At 28.7% G+C, this 15225-nt stretch overlaps 1 protein-coding gene across 1 annotated transcript; it reads right to left on the bottom strand.

Annotated features, from left to right (window-relative positions):
• Positions 1-1735: 1735 nt before the first annotated feature.
• On the bottom strand, positions 1736-7320 carry LOC132939876 (uncharacterized). Its single transcript, XM_061007287.1, has 7 exons — positions 7208-7320; positions 5905-6027; positions 5322-5415; positions 5098-5210; positions 3875-4046; positions 3437-3790; positions 1736-2274 (listed from the first exon to the last, which is right to left on the bottom strand). The coding sequence occupies exons 2-7, from the start codon at positions 6016-6018 to the stop codon at positions 2207-2209; spliced, it is 915 nt and encodes a 304-aa protein (XP_060863270.1). The 5' UTR covers positions 6019-6027; positions 7208-7320; the 3' UTR covers positions 1736-2206.
• Positions 7321-15225: the final 7905 nt, after the last annotated feature.

The following is a 15225-nucleotide window of genomic DNA, read 5'->3' as shown; positions in this document are numbered from 1 at the left end:
CGTTCATTGATTTCCAGGAACTTTTATAAGTGGTAAATGTTTAAATCTCAATTTTCATTGTGATGTAACTGTCATAACTGTACAAATTATTAATTGTATTACTTATGGGGGTAGTGTGGTACCACCCTAGACAAGAATAACTATACAATAATTGTGTAGGTTAATATTAATATAAAAGGAAAACTTTGTACCCTATTTGTTACGAGGACGCTACACCCACTTATGTTGTCTCCGTCTTACAAATGTAAAACATAGCAACTACTGTTTTGCTCTGTAAAGACCCAAAAAGGCTATAGCAATAACTAAGAAACTAAATTTTCACCATGTATAAAAGAAAAAATTGGCTATAAAATATAGTTTTTATTTTTTCGATATCGGAACTACAACAAAAGTAATATAAGTTTGAAAAACACAAACAATAATGGATTTTGAAACAATAAGAACTTTTTTTGTTTAAGTGATGAAAAAATAAAACGATATTTCACAGATAATGTTCTGAACTATATTGTACATCAACTTGGAGTTTTAACTATCACTACAGTTTGAGTGGTTCTATCTCGCGCAAAACAGTTTTTGCTATGTTGTAAATTTGTATGACGGTGACTAAACATGCGGGAGTTGCATCCTCTTAATGAATATTGATTATTATGATATATTTTATTGTTTAAAAAATTTAAGGTACATATTTTCTAATAATAATTATACTATAATATGGTAGGCGTTTAAATAAATAATTTTAATTTTACGCAAGCTCCTGATTTTCAAATAAATAATTATAATTTTACGAAAACTCATATTCCTTCTCGACTTCTATTATTATCTCTTCATTCAATAATTCCTCTATAATCGATCTTTTAAAGTCTCCTGTGGTAATCTGCCTGTTGTAAAATTTTAAATACCAACGTATTAACACTGGAGTTCCAAAAGCAAGTATCTTCTACAACGTTTATACTTTAGATATAACGACGCTACTACTGTTTGCAGCTCTTTTGCCGATGATACATCAGCATAATGATACTAGTGGTATATCCGGTTCCGATACAATTAGGGTAATGAAGTGTGGTGTACTGTCGTACATTGTCCAAGCGATTTGGTATTGATGTAAATTATTATTTAAATAAAATAACACGCACTTGAATACCGATATAATTACCTTTTAAATATTTATTGAATGAAAGAACGAATATTTAAACACACAAGAGATAGGTACTTATAAAATGAAGGTATTATTAAAAATACAAATGATAGAGAGTCTAAATACAAATATGGATGCTTAGAATTAAAAAATATGCTAACAGAGGTTCCGACCAGTAACACACTTATCACTCACTTGATCGACTGCACGCGACTAGCTTACAAATTTTCATGCTCATATCATCAGAGGTTCCGGCTAAGTAATTTTTTTCGTTTTTACCCCTTTTACCCCTTTCACCCGTTTTAAGTCCTGTGGGGCTGAACTTTGAAAAAAATAATTTTTAGGAGTTTTTTGCATCATAAAATAGTTCTACAGACTAAATTTAGTAGTTATAGCTTTGGCTGTTCCGTTATGTGATTTTTTTCGTTTTTACCCCTTTTAACCCCTGTAGGGGTTGCGTTTTGAAAAATTCTTTCTTTATGTGTGTCTACATTATAAAACAAAACTACTGTCCAAATTTCATACTCATAGCTTAAGCGGTTCCGGCTAGGCGATGATGAATCACTCAGAACAAGTCATTTTATTTAAGTCACTATTTTTTTTATTGTAATAATATACTTTTGTTTTTTGATTATTTGTATACGTATAAATGGAAATAAAATATAATATAATATAAGTATTTTATTTTTAAATATATAAATTAATAGTTATACATTTTAGAGTCGGACAAGTTTGGATAAACCGATTACAGAAAAATCAAGTGAGCTAGTTTTATAACAAGTTCTAATTTATTTTAGTCAGATAATAGACAATTTTTATTAAACTCAATGGTAAGTGTACGTTTTGATACAATTTATTTGTATAGTCAGATTTAAAATTAAAATTTTTATAATTAACCACTACTATAATATTATACTAGTTAATATTTATAACGATATTTTATATTTAAAACATTCTGTAAAAATCCCACACTACACAGTTGAACTATCAGCAAGAGCTTCTCCGCTAGGACTTTGGTAATGTCAAACAGAAAACAGGTAGAATAGTATTGAACATGCCACTGTCATCTGTTTACATTGTAATAAGCTTGTATTGGCATAATTTGTTGGGGTCTTCATTCTGCTCGGACTTTCCCCCGGCTGAAAATGATATAAAATAAAATATACATTTTTAAATAATTTTCAAATTGTAATGAGAAATTAAAATACGAGTTGTAAGTGTGTATTTGGACATTTTATTAATATTATAATATTAAAGAACAACAAAAATTGCTATTAATGGAAATTTACAATTTTGAGTGAGATAATATAACTATAAAAATTCCAACTATTAAGTCTGAATCATTCAATATGATAATTATTACAGATTACTTGGTAATTATATTTTACTGATTTAATTATTTAATGATATCAATAGGTAGGTACTATTAATTGTAAACCTAAACAGCTAAACAGTGTACACAATCATTCCCAAAGTTATTTTTAATGTCAATATTAACTAAAAACTTATTTAAAAACTTACTTAAGAGGCCGCTATACCGGCATGCGTTGTTTCCGTCTTACAAATGTACAACATAACAAAAAACTGTTTTGCGCGGGATAGAACCACTCCCTCGGAATTTGTAGTAGAATTACCAAAATTCCACAACGCATAGGTAAAAACTTTATGTGTGTCGTAGCGTTTTTATTATTTGAATAACATAAATAAAATTAAAGTTATCAGTTTGAGAACATTAGGTTTTGCTCTGTTTTTTGTTCATTTAATTATAGGTAAATGCTATCAAAAAAATAAAAACACTATGAGACAGACAAAGTTGTTCCCTGTGCGTTTTGGAATTTTGGTAATTCTACTATAAATACCATGGGAGTGGTTCTATCCCGCGCAAAACAGATTTTTGCTATGTTTAATTCGGAGACAACGCATGCGGGTATAGCGTCCTCTTAATGTTAAAACTTAAAATGTATAGAAACTCAAATTAAAATCAAATACTTCAAATATGATTCATTACTAAACAGTGCATTGCAATAATATATATATTACGTATTTCATTTAAATATAATTTAATAGGAATAATAGTTAATGGCCGGCCAATATGCTGCAGTGTTGAGCCGAGATAAATATAATTTTATCTAGATAAAGATAAAGATGAATTATAATAATGTTATCTAGATAAAGATAAATCTAGATAATCTCAACTCTGCTAATAGGTATGTTGGTATGTTATTTTACATTTTTACCTACTGAAGTTTACATAATGTGTTCTAGAAAGATCTACTACAGTAAGCATATTTGTACACGTACCAGAAGTATCTGTTTCATCATAATAAGAATCTGGGCGCACCATCCGGGTGGATATGAGATATTCGTCTTTGTCATCTAGGGACTGAGATGATGTATTCAAGGATGTGAATTGACTGTGGATATTATTTTGGCCTTTATTTACTAAATCCTGTGGTGCTGACTGAACGATTTTTGTTTCCTTCTGGGTAATTTTCTTTACATTTTTACTATGCCAGCGTGTTTCCAAGTTGGATACTATCAAATTTTGTCGATCTGTTAGTTCATTGTGATTAACTGTGGAAGTGTAGGTATAACACACTGAGTATATGTACTTATCAAACCAATCTATTATGCATGCCGTGTAATAAGAAAAATCTAAAAGTAACAGTTAATAAATTGTAAATTTTTTCTGTTCCCTGTATATTAGTATAAGTTGTATAATATTACTATTGTACTTACAGCTTATATAGTTGTATACAACTAGGCAAATAACAAATATTATTTTTTCAAAAGTAGTACTTGGCACCATAATTAAGCCAATGCAGCTCAATATTAAGACTATTGTGAAAACTACGATGTTTGATAAAACTATTATGAAATTTTCTAGCCATTTATAACTTTTCCATTCATGCTAAAAATAAATACAAATGGTTAATTATATTTTTTTTAAATTTACATAAAAGTATAAAACATGCTAGGTACCATATACTTACTGCTATTAATGTAAAACGTATACGAAATAATCATAACTATTTAATACAGAATATCTTTAATGGATACTAATATTATAACCACTTATATTCAAACAAAAAGTATTTATATCATCCAAAACTAAGAATTAAATTTAAAAAAATCTCTAAAAATAACATTATCATAATTCGAAAAAATGGCCATCAGTAAATAAAACATTAAATCCCTTTAAAAATGTTGACTTTAAATTATTAGGTATACTAGGTATAGTTAAAATAAAATATATATATTTATATATAATAATATAATACTATAGTATTTATCACTTTTTCTGGTCTTACGGGGATTCCGGATTCCCCCCGGCGACTTTCTCTCTTGGTCTACACACTCGCAAGTGCGTGACATAGGATTTTAGACGTGTTCTTTGGAAAATATACCCAATTGATCTAACGAAGCGATAAGAATTCTGAAAACAGATTTGAAATTGCCGTCTACAATATCTACTTGAAATCGACTTTCCCACATTTTTGATATTATCTCCCAAATTCCCAAAAACGTTATGTTAAAAAAAAGGAATTAAAAATGTAAGTATTTTAATTTTTGGTGAAGTTAAAATCAAAAATGTAGGAAAGTCGATTGCAAGTGTAGACTTGATGAAAAATTCAAATCTGTTTTTAGAATTATTATCTCTTCATTAGATCAATTGGTATGTTTGGCAAAGAACACGTCTAAAATCCTATGTCAAGCGTTTGTTAGACAAAGACAGAAAATCACGGTATCGAATCCCCTTAAGTTAAAAGTGCAATTTGAGTCCAAAAGACACATTTACTCACTATCTTGAGAAAGAATATAACGACTATTGCAGTTCTATTATTTTAATTAAATACACCCTTTACTAACGAAACTATGCATATTTTACTTCTATTACCTACCAATTATTACACAATAGCACATTATTTATGAATTGAAAATTAAAACTTTTTTTAACTTACTCCATTGATAAAATATTTTAAGTAAAAATGGATGAATTGTATGGATAGAATAAGTTTGAAGATATCATAAATGCCCATTGGTACATAATAACCTGACAAATGTAAATAGACTCCTGCAACAATAAAAATACAGTAGGAAGGTATCATTATAAAATTAATAAATAAAGATTTAATATTTTTCATAGGTATTTTAAACAAATTTATTTAACATAAAAGAAACTTACCATCTGGCAATACATTTTGTGGGGGCACCAATAAACATAAACTGTTGATTTCAAATAAGACGATAACTATTCCTAATGCACTCCGAAAATGTTCCTAAAAATAAAATTACAATATATTATTATCTACTTCTTATAGGTAATACGAATCAATAATCATAGATACAGAAAATTATAACATTAATTCAACTTAAAAGCTATAATAAATAATAAAAATTAAAAAAATCCAGACTGATTAACCGTTTCCTCTCAGATTCTCAGATTCTTATACAATGATATTATATCATTGAATTCAAGTTTAAAACAATCCATCATACATTGACCCAATTGTAACCTACTGTACAGCAGAGCGACATCCACTTACCCGCTTTTTTATTTTACTACATAATACAAAAATTAATTTAAAAAAAATACAATTATTGAATGGTAATGTCTAATGTGCCCCAATATACGTATTTATAAATTATAAATATGATTATTTTTTTTTGACACTTACCAACTCAGTTACTCGTCAAAATGAAATTAATTCGTTTTTAAACCGTGTGGGTAGACGTATATTTAATTATTTATAAAAATACATTTATACCTTAGTTGAAACACTGTCTGTTGCTATTGATCTGTATGTTTTGGCGCAATTCAAATAACAATTTTTCATGAAGACTGTCATTAATCGTACAAAATTAAACTGAAAGACTTCCATTGTAATAATCTGAAATACAACAATAATAATTAAAACAAGTGGAGAATAATAAATAATGATAGCGCGGTGGACAGTGACGCGTAAACACTTTTCCTTTTATGAGTAAACACTTTTCCCTTTTGCGGTCGTATCGATTTTCCACTCTACAGTGTACGAGCCTGCAGGTTAACAAACCTAAAATATATCATTTTCGGAAGCCCGCGTTTTTGTTTTTACTTAAATTTAAATATTATTAATTATAGCACAGGACGATCACAAAAATAACAATAAAAATAATTATGACACTTATTATAATATGTACTGGGCAAAGGACCAAAATAAGATACATTAAAATATAAATTAGTAATTATATATTATATTATAGTAGTTATACAATAGGGAGATACTTATAAATTATGAGCTGGGGTGATAACCCTAGTGGTAAACTCGTTATTAGAATGGTTTAGTTTACAGGAATGATTGCAACAGAACTCAGAAAAAATTCTCCCCCCCCCCTACTTTCCTTCTTGGTGGTTTAAATGGAAGTTTATAGAATGGACTATAGCCTATAGGTACTGATCGAGTAACGCAGGGTAGTAGGTACTTATCAAAATATTAATATACGTCATAATCAAAATAACCTTGTAAATAATGATCAATCCATCACAGTTTTTAAAAATTGTAATTCACAAGACAATTATTATTAAGTTACTGGGATTAAAAAAATAAAATAAAGACTTGAGTCCCTCGAGCACCAATAGTCGAGGGAGTCAAAACGCACCAGATCAACACTGACAAGACCAACACAATAGATATGATCGAAAATATTCGAAACTGTTACACCACTATCTACCCATACTATAGTATCGATGGGACTTATACCACAGATGCACAGAATAAATTAAATAATAATAATATATTATAAAAAAAAATCACAATAATTAAATGTATTATGACCAACCAATAATAATCATTAACCTACAGGTATCTACCTAGTGGCTAGGGTAGGGATGCTGACTTTGATTAAAGGGATGCAGACGGATACAGGAAACCAGAAAGTCAATGTCTACGGGTATCGTACACAAAAAAAAAAATTAACGTGAAAAAGCTAGGCTAAAGGTTATATATAGACTACCTACGTAAAATGTGTTAATATTATATTGTTATAACAAAATTGGTATAAATATATATATATTATTATTATACTTACCCCACGTCTGGGACAGCCTTGATAAAAAACAAAAACAAAATTTGACGTAAAAATAGTACCTATAATATTATAGTAATGAAGTAGTTATAGCAATTAAACGATGATCTCCGAGCCAACGTCCGGACGGGTGAATGCAAATTATCAAGCGCAGACAGCCGACGCGTATCGGATTAATCGTTGTAGAGGAGAATATTATTATGGAAAAACAGCAACCTGTGCGGCGGCGGCGCGGCGGCAATAGTGCGACCTTGGGATTTGCGTAACCAAGTCACCGGGAATGCTCGGTAAGTCCGCGCGTGTCCGATACACCGTGTGCACATCAGCTCGCTTGATCGATTTAATTCACCCGCCGCTCGGAACAAGTCTATTTGTATTGCATATATTATCATGCATATATTTATTATGATATAAATACTGTAAGTATATAATATGTATGTATGTTCTACAAATTACAATGATGACTAATAAGTTATAAGTTAAATAATAAACATAATTATTTTTTTCATACAATGTTTTGGTCAAAATGAGAGGCGAATCGGTTTTCGCCCAAAATCGACCTTTTGGTTTTTGCCCAAATGACTTTTTTTACCCAATCACAAAAAAGAGGGATTTGGTTTTCGCCCAAAGAAATATTATTTATAGTAAACGAAAAAACATTTTGATTACCACTGTCTATATTAATATAAAAAAAAAAACTACAAAATGCATTCCAGTTAAAAGCTCCATATTCTAAATTAAATATATGTTAGGTAATTGGCGTTAAATGGAAAATACCAAACACACAGGTAATTAATGTTCTCAAATACTACAATTTGAAAAATGATTTACCTATAGGTACAAAAAAATGCATTATTATTATTTATTTATTATTTACTATAATCTTTAGTAGACAAAAAAGAGTTATTATCATCCCGTTTGTTCATAAGAATATTTTTAATTTTTCAGTTGTACGAACAGAACAATAGTAATTTAAAATTGGTATATACGACGACAATGTTATAATATATTAATATGTATAGGTACGCCTTATCTGTGCCCGATAAAGTCTTATTGGTTTATAAAGATAAGTTATAATCGATAATTGCACTGAATGTACGGATACAATATTCCAAATAAAATCACATACCGCAGTCGTTCGCTCGTGCCGATATATCATTTTACTTAAAATATTCCAAATAAAATCACACACCGCAGTCGTTCGCTTGTGCCGATATATCATTTTACTTAAAACTTAAAATGGATGTGGTGTTTTTAGAAAGTAAAAGAGGGAAAAAAATGATTGCTTTCAAGAACTATAAGTATAATTTTGGTTCGGTAAATATTACAACTGGCTTAATTCGTTGGCGCTGTGTTAAACGTATTTGTACAACGAAGATATACACGACTGCAGCAGGAATAGTAACGAGCGAACTAGATTCCATTGAACACGACCATGATCCATCAAATGTAAACGAAATTAATAGGCAAATTGTAAGTACAGCGTGTAAACGTAAGGCAATAGATGATGCCCATACTTATCCAAAAAAAATTATACTAAAAGAGTTAACACAAAATAGTTCTTTTATAGAGAATTTCACCAATGACGATATAAATAAAATTAGAAATGTTATATATGACAGTCGTAGAAAAATTCTTCCAGTAATTCCTAAAAATATTATTGAAGCTCATTTAGCTTTAGAAAATACGAATGTAATAACTTGTAAAGGTGAACAATTTTTAATTCTCAATGATCGAATAAAAAATGTTATTATTTTTTCATGCGATACAAATTTAAAAATGTTATGCGAGGTCGATTCAATTTACGTTGACGGAACATTTAAATGCTGTGCTCGATTTTGGACTCAAATGTTTACTATGCATGGCTCTAAAAATGGAAATTATATACCATTGGTTATTTGTTTGTTGCCCGATAAAATAACTGAAACTTATGCATATGTGTTTAATCAAATTATCAATAAATGTAATCGAATCGGAGAAACTTTTTTACCCAACCAAGTATTAATTGATTTTGAAATGTCAATACATATTGCCGTCACGAAAGTTTGGCCGTCAAGTCATATAATTGGTTGTAGATTTCACCTCACGCAGTCATGGTGGTGAAGCATACAAAAATTTGGTTTAGTCAGTGATTACAATGATAGTTCATCAATTATTGGTACATGGTTACATATAGTACATTTGGTTTAATATTTTTAAGGCCTGAAGAAGTTTCTGACTGTTTTGTTGAGGATTTAATGGAAGATTGTCCAATTTCTGATAAATTAACAAAATACTGCGGTTATTTAACTGAACATTATATTTCAGAAGACAGTACTTTTTCTCCTAAGCTTTGGGCATGTAACTCTTCAAGTCTTAGGCTAACTACGAATACATGTGAATCATTTCACTCGCAATTTAATAAAAACTTTAATACAAAATTACCGTCTATCATGCCATGGTTGAATATTATTCTACAAGTTCAAGTTGACAATTATGTTAAAATTAATAGTGCACATTTTTTGAAAATTTCGAAAGAATACAAGCGACAAGAAATTAACCAATCAAAAATTATGAAATACAAATCTGGTCGACTCACGCGATACGAGCTTATAAAATCTATGTGCCATGACTTTGACAAATAATTAGATTTTTATTATTATACTATTTTTTTTTTAAAAGTCTTACACTTATATATATCATTTAAAATCTGTTTTCTGCGTTTTTACATACATTATTTACATTGACTATTTTATTGGTTTTTTTTATAGTATGTTTTACACTAATCTATATCTGCCATAACTTCGACGAATAATTTTATTTTTATTATTATGCTATTTTTTTAAGATGTTTTACACCTATAAACTTAAGTTTATTAAATATTATGTAGGAATACGTAGTCATTTAGACACATTTTCAATAAAAAAAAAAAATACAGTGGTAACCAAATTGTTTTTTTGCTTGCTATAAATAATATTTCTTTGGGCGAAAACCAAATCACTCTTTTTTGTGTTTGGGTAAAAAAGGTCATTTGGGCGAAAACATGTACGGCCAAAATGAGTTCAACACAAAAACTATATTACTAATTATGTGATAAATTACTAATATTAATATAAATATGAAAATAGCATTATTTCACTAACAGCCGTTCATTGATTTCCAGGAACTTTTATAAGTGGTAAATGTTTAAATCGAAATTTTCATTGTGATTTAACTGTCATAACTGTACACATTATTAATTGTATTACTTATGGAGGTAGTGTGGTACCACCCTAGACAAGAATAACTATACAATAATTGTGTAGGTTAATATTAATATAAAAGGAAAACTTTGTACCCTATTTGTTAAGAGGACGCTACACCCACTTATGTTGTCTCCGTCTTACAAATGTAAAACATAGCAACAACTGTTTTGCGCTGTAAAGACCCAAGAGGCCAAGAAAGCTACAGCAATTACTAAGAATCTAAATTTTCACCACGAATAAAAGAAAAATTGGCTGTAAAATAAAGATTTTATTTTTTCGATATCGGAACTACAACAAAAGTTATATAAGTTTGAAAAACACAAACAATAATAGATTTTGAAACAATAAGAACTTTTTTCGTTGAAGTGATGAAAAAATAAAACGACATTTCACAGATAATGTTCTGAACTATATTGTACATCATTTTGGAGTTTTAACTATCACTACAGTTTGAATGGTTCTATACCGCGCAAAACAGTTTTTGCTATGTTGCAAATTTCTATGACGGTGTTTAAACATGCGGGAGTTGCATCCTCCTATAATGAATATTGATTATTATGATATATTTTATTATTTAAAAATTGAAGGTATAAATTTTTTAATAATAATTATACTATAATATGGAAGGCGTTTAAATAAACAATTTTATTTTACGCAAGCTCCGGATTTTCAAAGAAATAATTATAATTTTACGAAAACTCATATTCCTTCTCGACTTCTATTATTATCTCTTCGTTCAATAATTCCTCGATAATCGATCTTTTAAAGTCTCCTGTGGCGATGCCTGTTGTAATATTTTAAATACCACCGTATTAACACTGGAGTTCCAAAAGGAAGTATTATTTTTATACAACGTTTATACTTAAGATATAACGACGGTACTACTGTTTGCAGCTCTTTTGCCGATGCACCATCAGCATAATGATACTAGTGGTATATTCGGTTCCGATACAAATAGGGTAATGAAGTGTAGTGTACTGTCGTAAAGTGTTCAAGCGATTTGGTATTGATGTAAATTATTATTTAAATAAAATAACACGCACTTGAATACCGATATAATTACCTTTTAAATATTTATTGAATGAAAGAACGAATATTTAAATACACAAGAGATAGGTAGGTACTTATAAAATGAAGGTATTATTAAAAATACAAATGAGAGTCTGAATACAAATATGGATGCTTGGAATTAAAAAATATGCTAACAGAGGTTCTGACCAGTAACGCACTTATCACTCACTTGATCGACTGCACGCGACTAGCTTACAAAATGTCATGCTTATAATATCATCAGTGGTTCCGGCTAAGTAATTTTTTTCGTTTTAGTTTACAGGAATGATTGCAACAGAACTCAGAAAAAATACTCCCCCCCCCCTACTTTCCTTCTTGGCGATTTAAATGGAAGTTTATAGAATGGACTATAGCCTATAGGTAATGATCGAGTAACGCAGGGTAGTAGGTACTTATCAAAATATTATTATACGTCAAAATCAAAATAACCTTGTAAATAATGATCAATACATCACAGTTTTTAAAAATTGTAATTCACAAGACAATTATTATTAAGTTACTGGGATTAAAATAATAAAATAAAGACTTGAGTCCCTCGAGCACCAATAGTCGAGGGAGTCAAAGCGCCATATATATAAGATCGAAAATATTCGAAACTGTTACACCACTACCTACCCATACTATACTATCGATGGGACTTATACCACAGAGGCACAGAATAAATTAAATAATAATAATATATTATAAAAAAAAACCACAATAATTAAATGTATTATGTGCTTAGACCAACCAATAATAATAATAAACCTGCAGGTATCTATCTAATAGATAGGGTAGGAATGCTGATTTTGATTAAACGGATGCAGGCGGATACAGGAAACCGGAAAGTAAATGTCTACGGGTATCGTACACAAAAAAAAAAAGGTGGATAGGTGGATGTCACTCTGCTGTACAGTAGGTTACAAGTGGAACACTGTAATGGATGGTGTTAAATTTGAATTCAATGACATAATATCATTGTATTAAAAAAACGCTTCTGAGCGAAAACTTTAAATGATTATAAAAAAAAATTGTGCATATTATGTATTTTTAATATTTTTCAACTCCTATTAGAACGATATATCAGGAGCCTTATATTAAATTTTCACGCTTTTTTACCAAACAAATAAAATTTTATTGATATTTATAGAAAAAAAAAACTAAAAAAATTGAAAACGGACAATGTCCGTAAAAGACTCAAAAAGAGTCAAAATATTTTCAAAGTTTTATGGTGTATAGAAAATGCTAATATAAACATTCAGTGAAATTTTCAAGTATCTACAGTCATTCGTTTTATAATTACAATAAAATAAGAAAATTGTTACATGAGAAATCGAGTGAATATCAAATATTGTAAAAATATAAATTTCAGACGCTCATAAAAATTTAATTTAAGTTTCTTGTAGATATTTTTTTTTTTTGATAAAGGTAGACAAACTTATGTGTAATCTTATATTACATTTTCAAATCTAAGATTTAAAAAGAAAAATTTTTATGAATTCTCAAATCAAAATAATTTACTAATTTTCGTGATTTTCAGTATTTTGTCAAAATTTGAACTTTAAATGCTTATAAATAAAAACTGTGACCAAGAATTTTTAATTTTTTTCATCTGCCTTTGAAACAATAACCTAGGTGCCTTCTATTAAATTTTCAAGCTTTTTTCTCAACAGATACAATTTTATTGATATTTATAGAAAAAAAAAACTAAAAAAATTAAAAAATGACAATGGCCGTAAACAGCTCAAAAAGAGTCAAAATATTTTGTAAATTTTATGGTGTATAGAAAATGCTAATATAAACATTCAGTCAAAATTTCATGTCCCTACGGTCATTTGTTTTAGAGTTACACCAAAAACCAAAATCGATTTTCTCGAAAACAGATTTTGCGTAAAAATTCCCGTTTTTCCTTAATTTTTCTTTTGTTTTTCACGTCGCTTGTCGATTGTCTCTCGAAATTTTTACTTTTGACCCCCCGAAGTACCAACTAGATTCACTTTCCTATCAGAAAAGTTACTATTGAAGAAAATCCAAGCACTTTTACTGTTCTAAAAGGTGATGACAGACACACAACAATAAAAAATAAAAAAAATAAAAAAAAACACACATCATTGTAAAATCAATACATTCATCGCTTCACTCAGAATCTAAAATTTGAAAGTATCTATAAATACTTTTTTGGCTGACTATATTCAAATACGTATTTTAAATTATTTTCAAAATAAGTATCTGTATCTGTACAGTACTTGGATACTTTTAAAAAGTTATTTTACAATACTGGTGATCGATATGAGTGTGTTACCTATATTTTAGACACGGCTGTGCTCAGACTTCGATTTCTGGACGAGCCTGGAACAATTAGGTAGTGTCATAATACTTATAGGTACTTACGGTTTAAAGTTTAAACAGTGTTCCTAATTTTTTTTTTTTAATACATAAACATACATTTTTATTGTAAATTAATAATAGTTGTCTGTGTTTTCAATATCGTTGAATAAAATTAAAAATAATAATGCTTCGTAATATTGTAACGGCACAGTGACAACACATTGACATTTTGTCAAAAACCGATTTTGCGTAAAAATTCCCGTTTTTTCTTAATTTTTATGTAGTTTTTTTACAACGTTTTTGAAAACTATTGGGAATTTTAAATTTTGACCTCCTGAATGCACCAATTAGATTCACTTTCCCATCAAATAAGATACTGTTGAAGAAAATCGAAACAGTTTTACTGCCCCAAACGGTGATGACAGACACAAAAGAAAAAATAAATAAAATAATAAAGGTGGGCAAGTACAGGGTGTCGCTCTGCTGTACAGTAGGTTACAAATGGGTCACTGTAATGAATGGTGTTAAATTTTAATTCAATGATATAATATCATATTGTAAAAGAAAAACGATTTTGAGCGAATACGGTCAGTCAGCAATGATATTACTAAGTATACGCGTAGCCCGTAGTTAATGATATAATTGTGAATAAAGTAATTTATATTATATAACCTATTTACGTGGAGCCTTGTTTTAAATTTTCAATCTTTAGCTATAAAAGTTGAACATTTTATAAATTTTTAACTACAAAATAATTATTAAATTTTAAATTGTCAACTTTAAATGCTTATAAAAAAAAACTGTGCTCTATGTATTTTTAATATTTTTCAACTGATATTGTATGGAGCCTTGTATAAAATTGTCACGATTTTTACCCAACAAATAAAATTTTATTGACATTTATAGAAAAAAAAACTAAAAAATTTAAAACCGACAATGTCCGTTAACAGCTCAAAAAGAGTCAAAATATTTTCAAAATTGTATGGTGTATACCTATATAAAATGAAAATATAAACATTCAGTGAAATTTTCATGTATCTATAGTTATTCGATTTTGAATTCCAATAAAATGACAAAATGGCTACATGATGAGAAATCGAGTGAATATCCAACCTTAGAAAAATATGAATTTCAAACGCACATAAAAATTTAATTTGATTTACTTGTAAACATTTTTTTTTTGATAAAATCTTAGATTTAAAAATAAAATTTTTTATGAATTTCTAAATAATTTGCACATTTTTGTGAATTTTACGTATTTTGTCAATATTTAAACTTTGATTGCTTATAAAAAAAAATTGAGACTGGATTTTTAATATTTTTCATCTGTCTTTGAAACAATATATTTTGAGGCGTTTATGAAAACTACTGGAAAATTTTTACTTTTGAGTCTTTTGACCCCCCTAATTAGATTTACTT

The sequence above is a fragment of the Metopolophium dirhodum genome, chromosome 2 (genome assembly GCF_019925205.1).
Source record: "Metopolophium dirhodum isolate CAU chromosome 2, ASM1992520v1, whole genome shotgun sequence".
Classification (NCBI taxonomy): Eukaryota; Metazoa; Arthropoda; class Insecta; order Hemiptera; family Aphididae; genus Metopolophium; species Metopolophium dirhodum.
Note: the sequence above shows the minus strand (reverse complement) of the source record. Positions and strands in the feature narration are given on the sequence as shown.

Coding starts and splice junctions, on each gene's coding strand:
- LOC132939876 (XM_061007287.1), bottom strand. CDS start 6,018: ATGGAAGTCTTTCAGTTTAATTTTGTACGATTAATGACAGTCTTCATG. Junction 4,047..5,097: donor TAAAATATTTTATCAATGGA/GTAAGTTAAAAA, acceptor ATTTATTTTTAG/CATGAATGGAAAAGTTATAA. Junction 3,791..3,874: donor TGTATACAACTATATAAGCT/GTAAGTACAATA, acceptor TGTTACTTTTAG/ATTTTTCTTATTACACGGCA.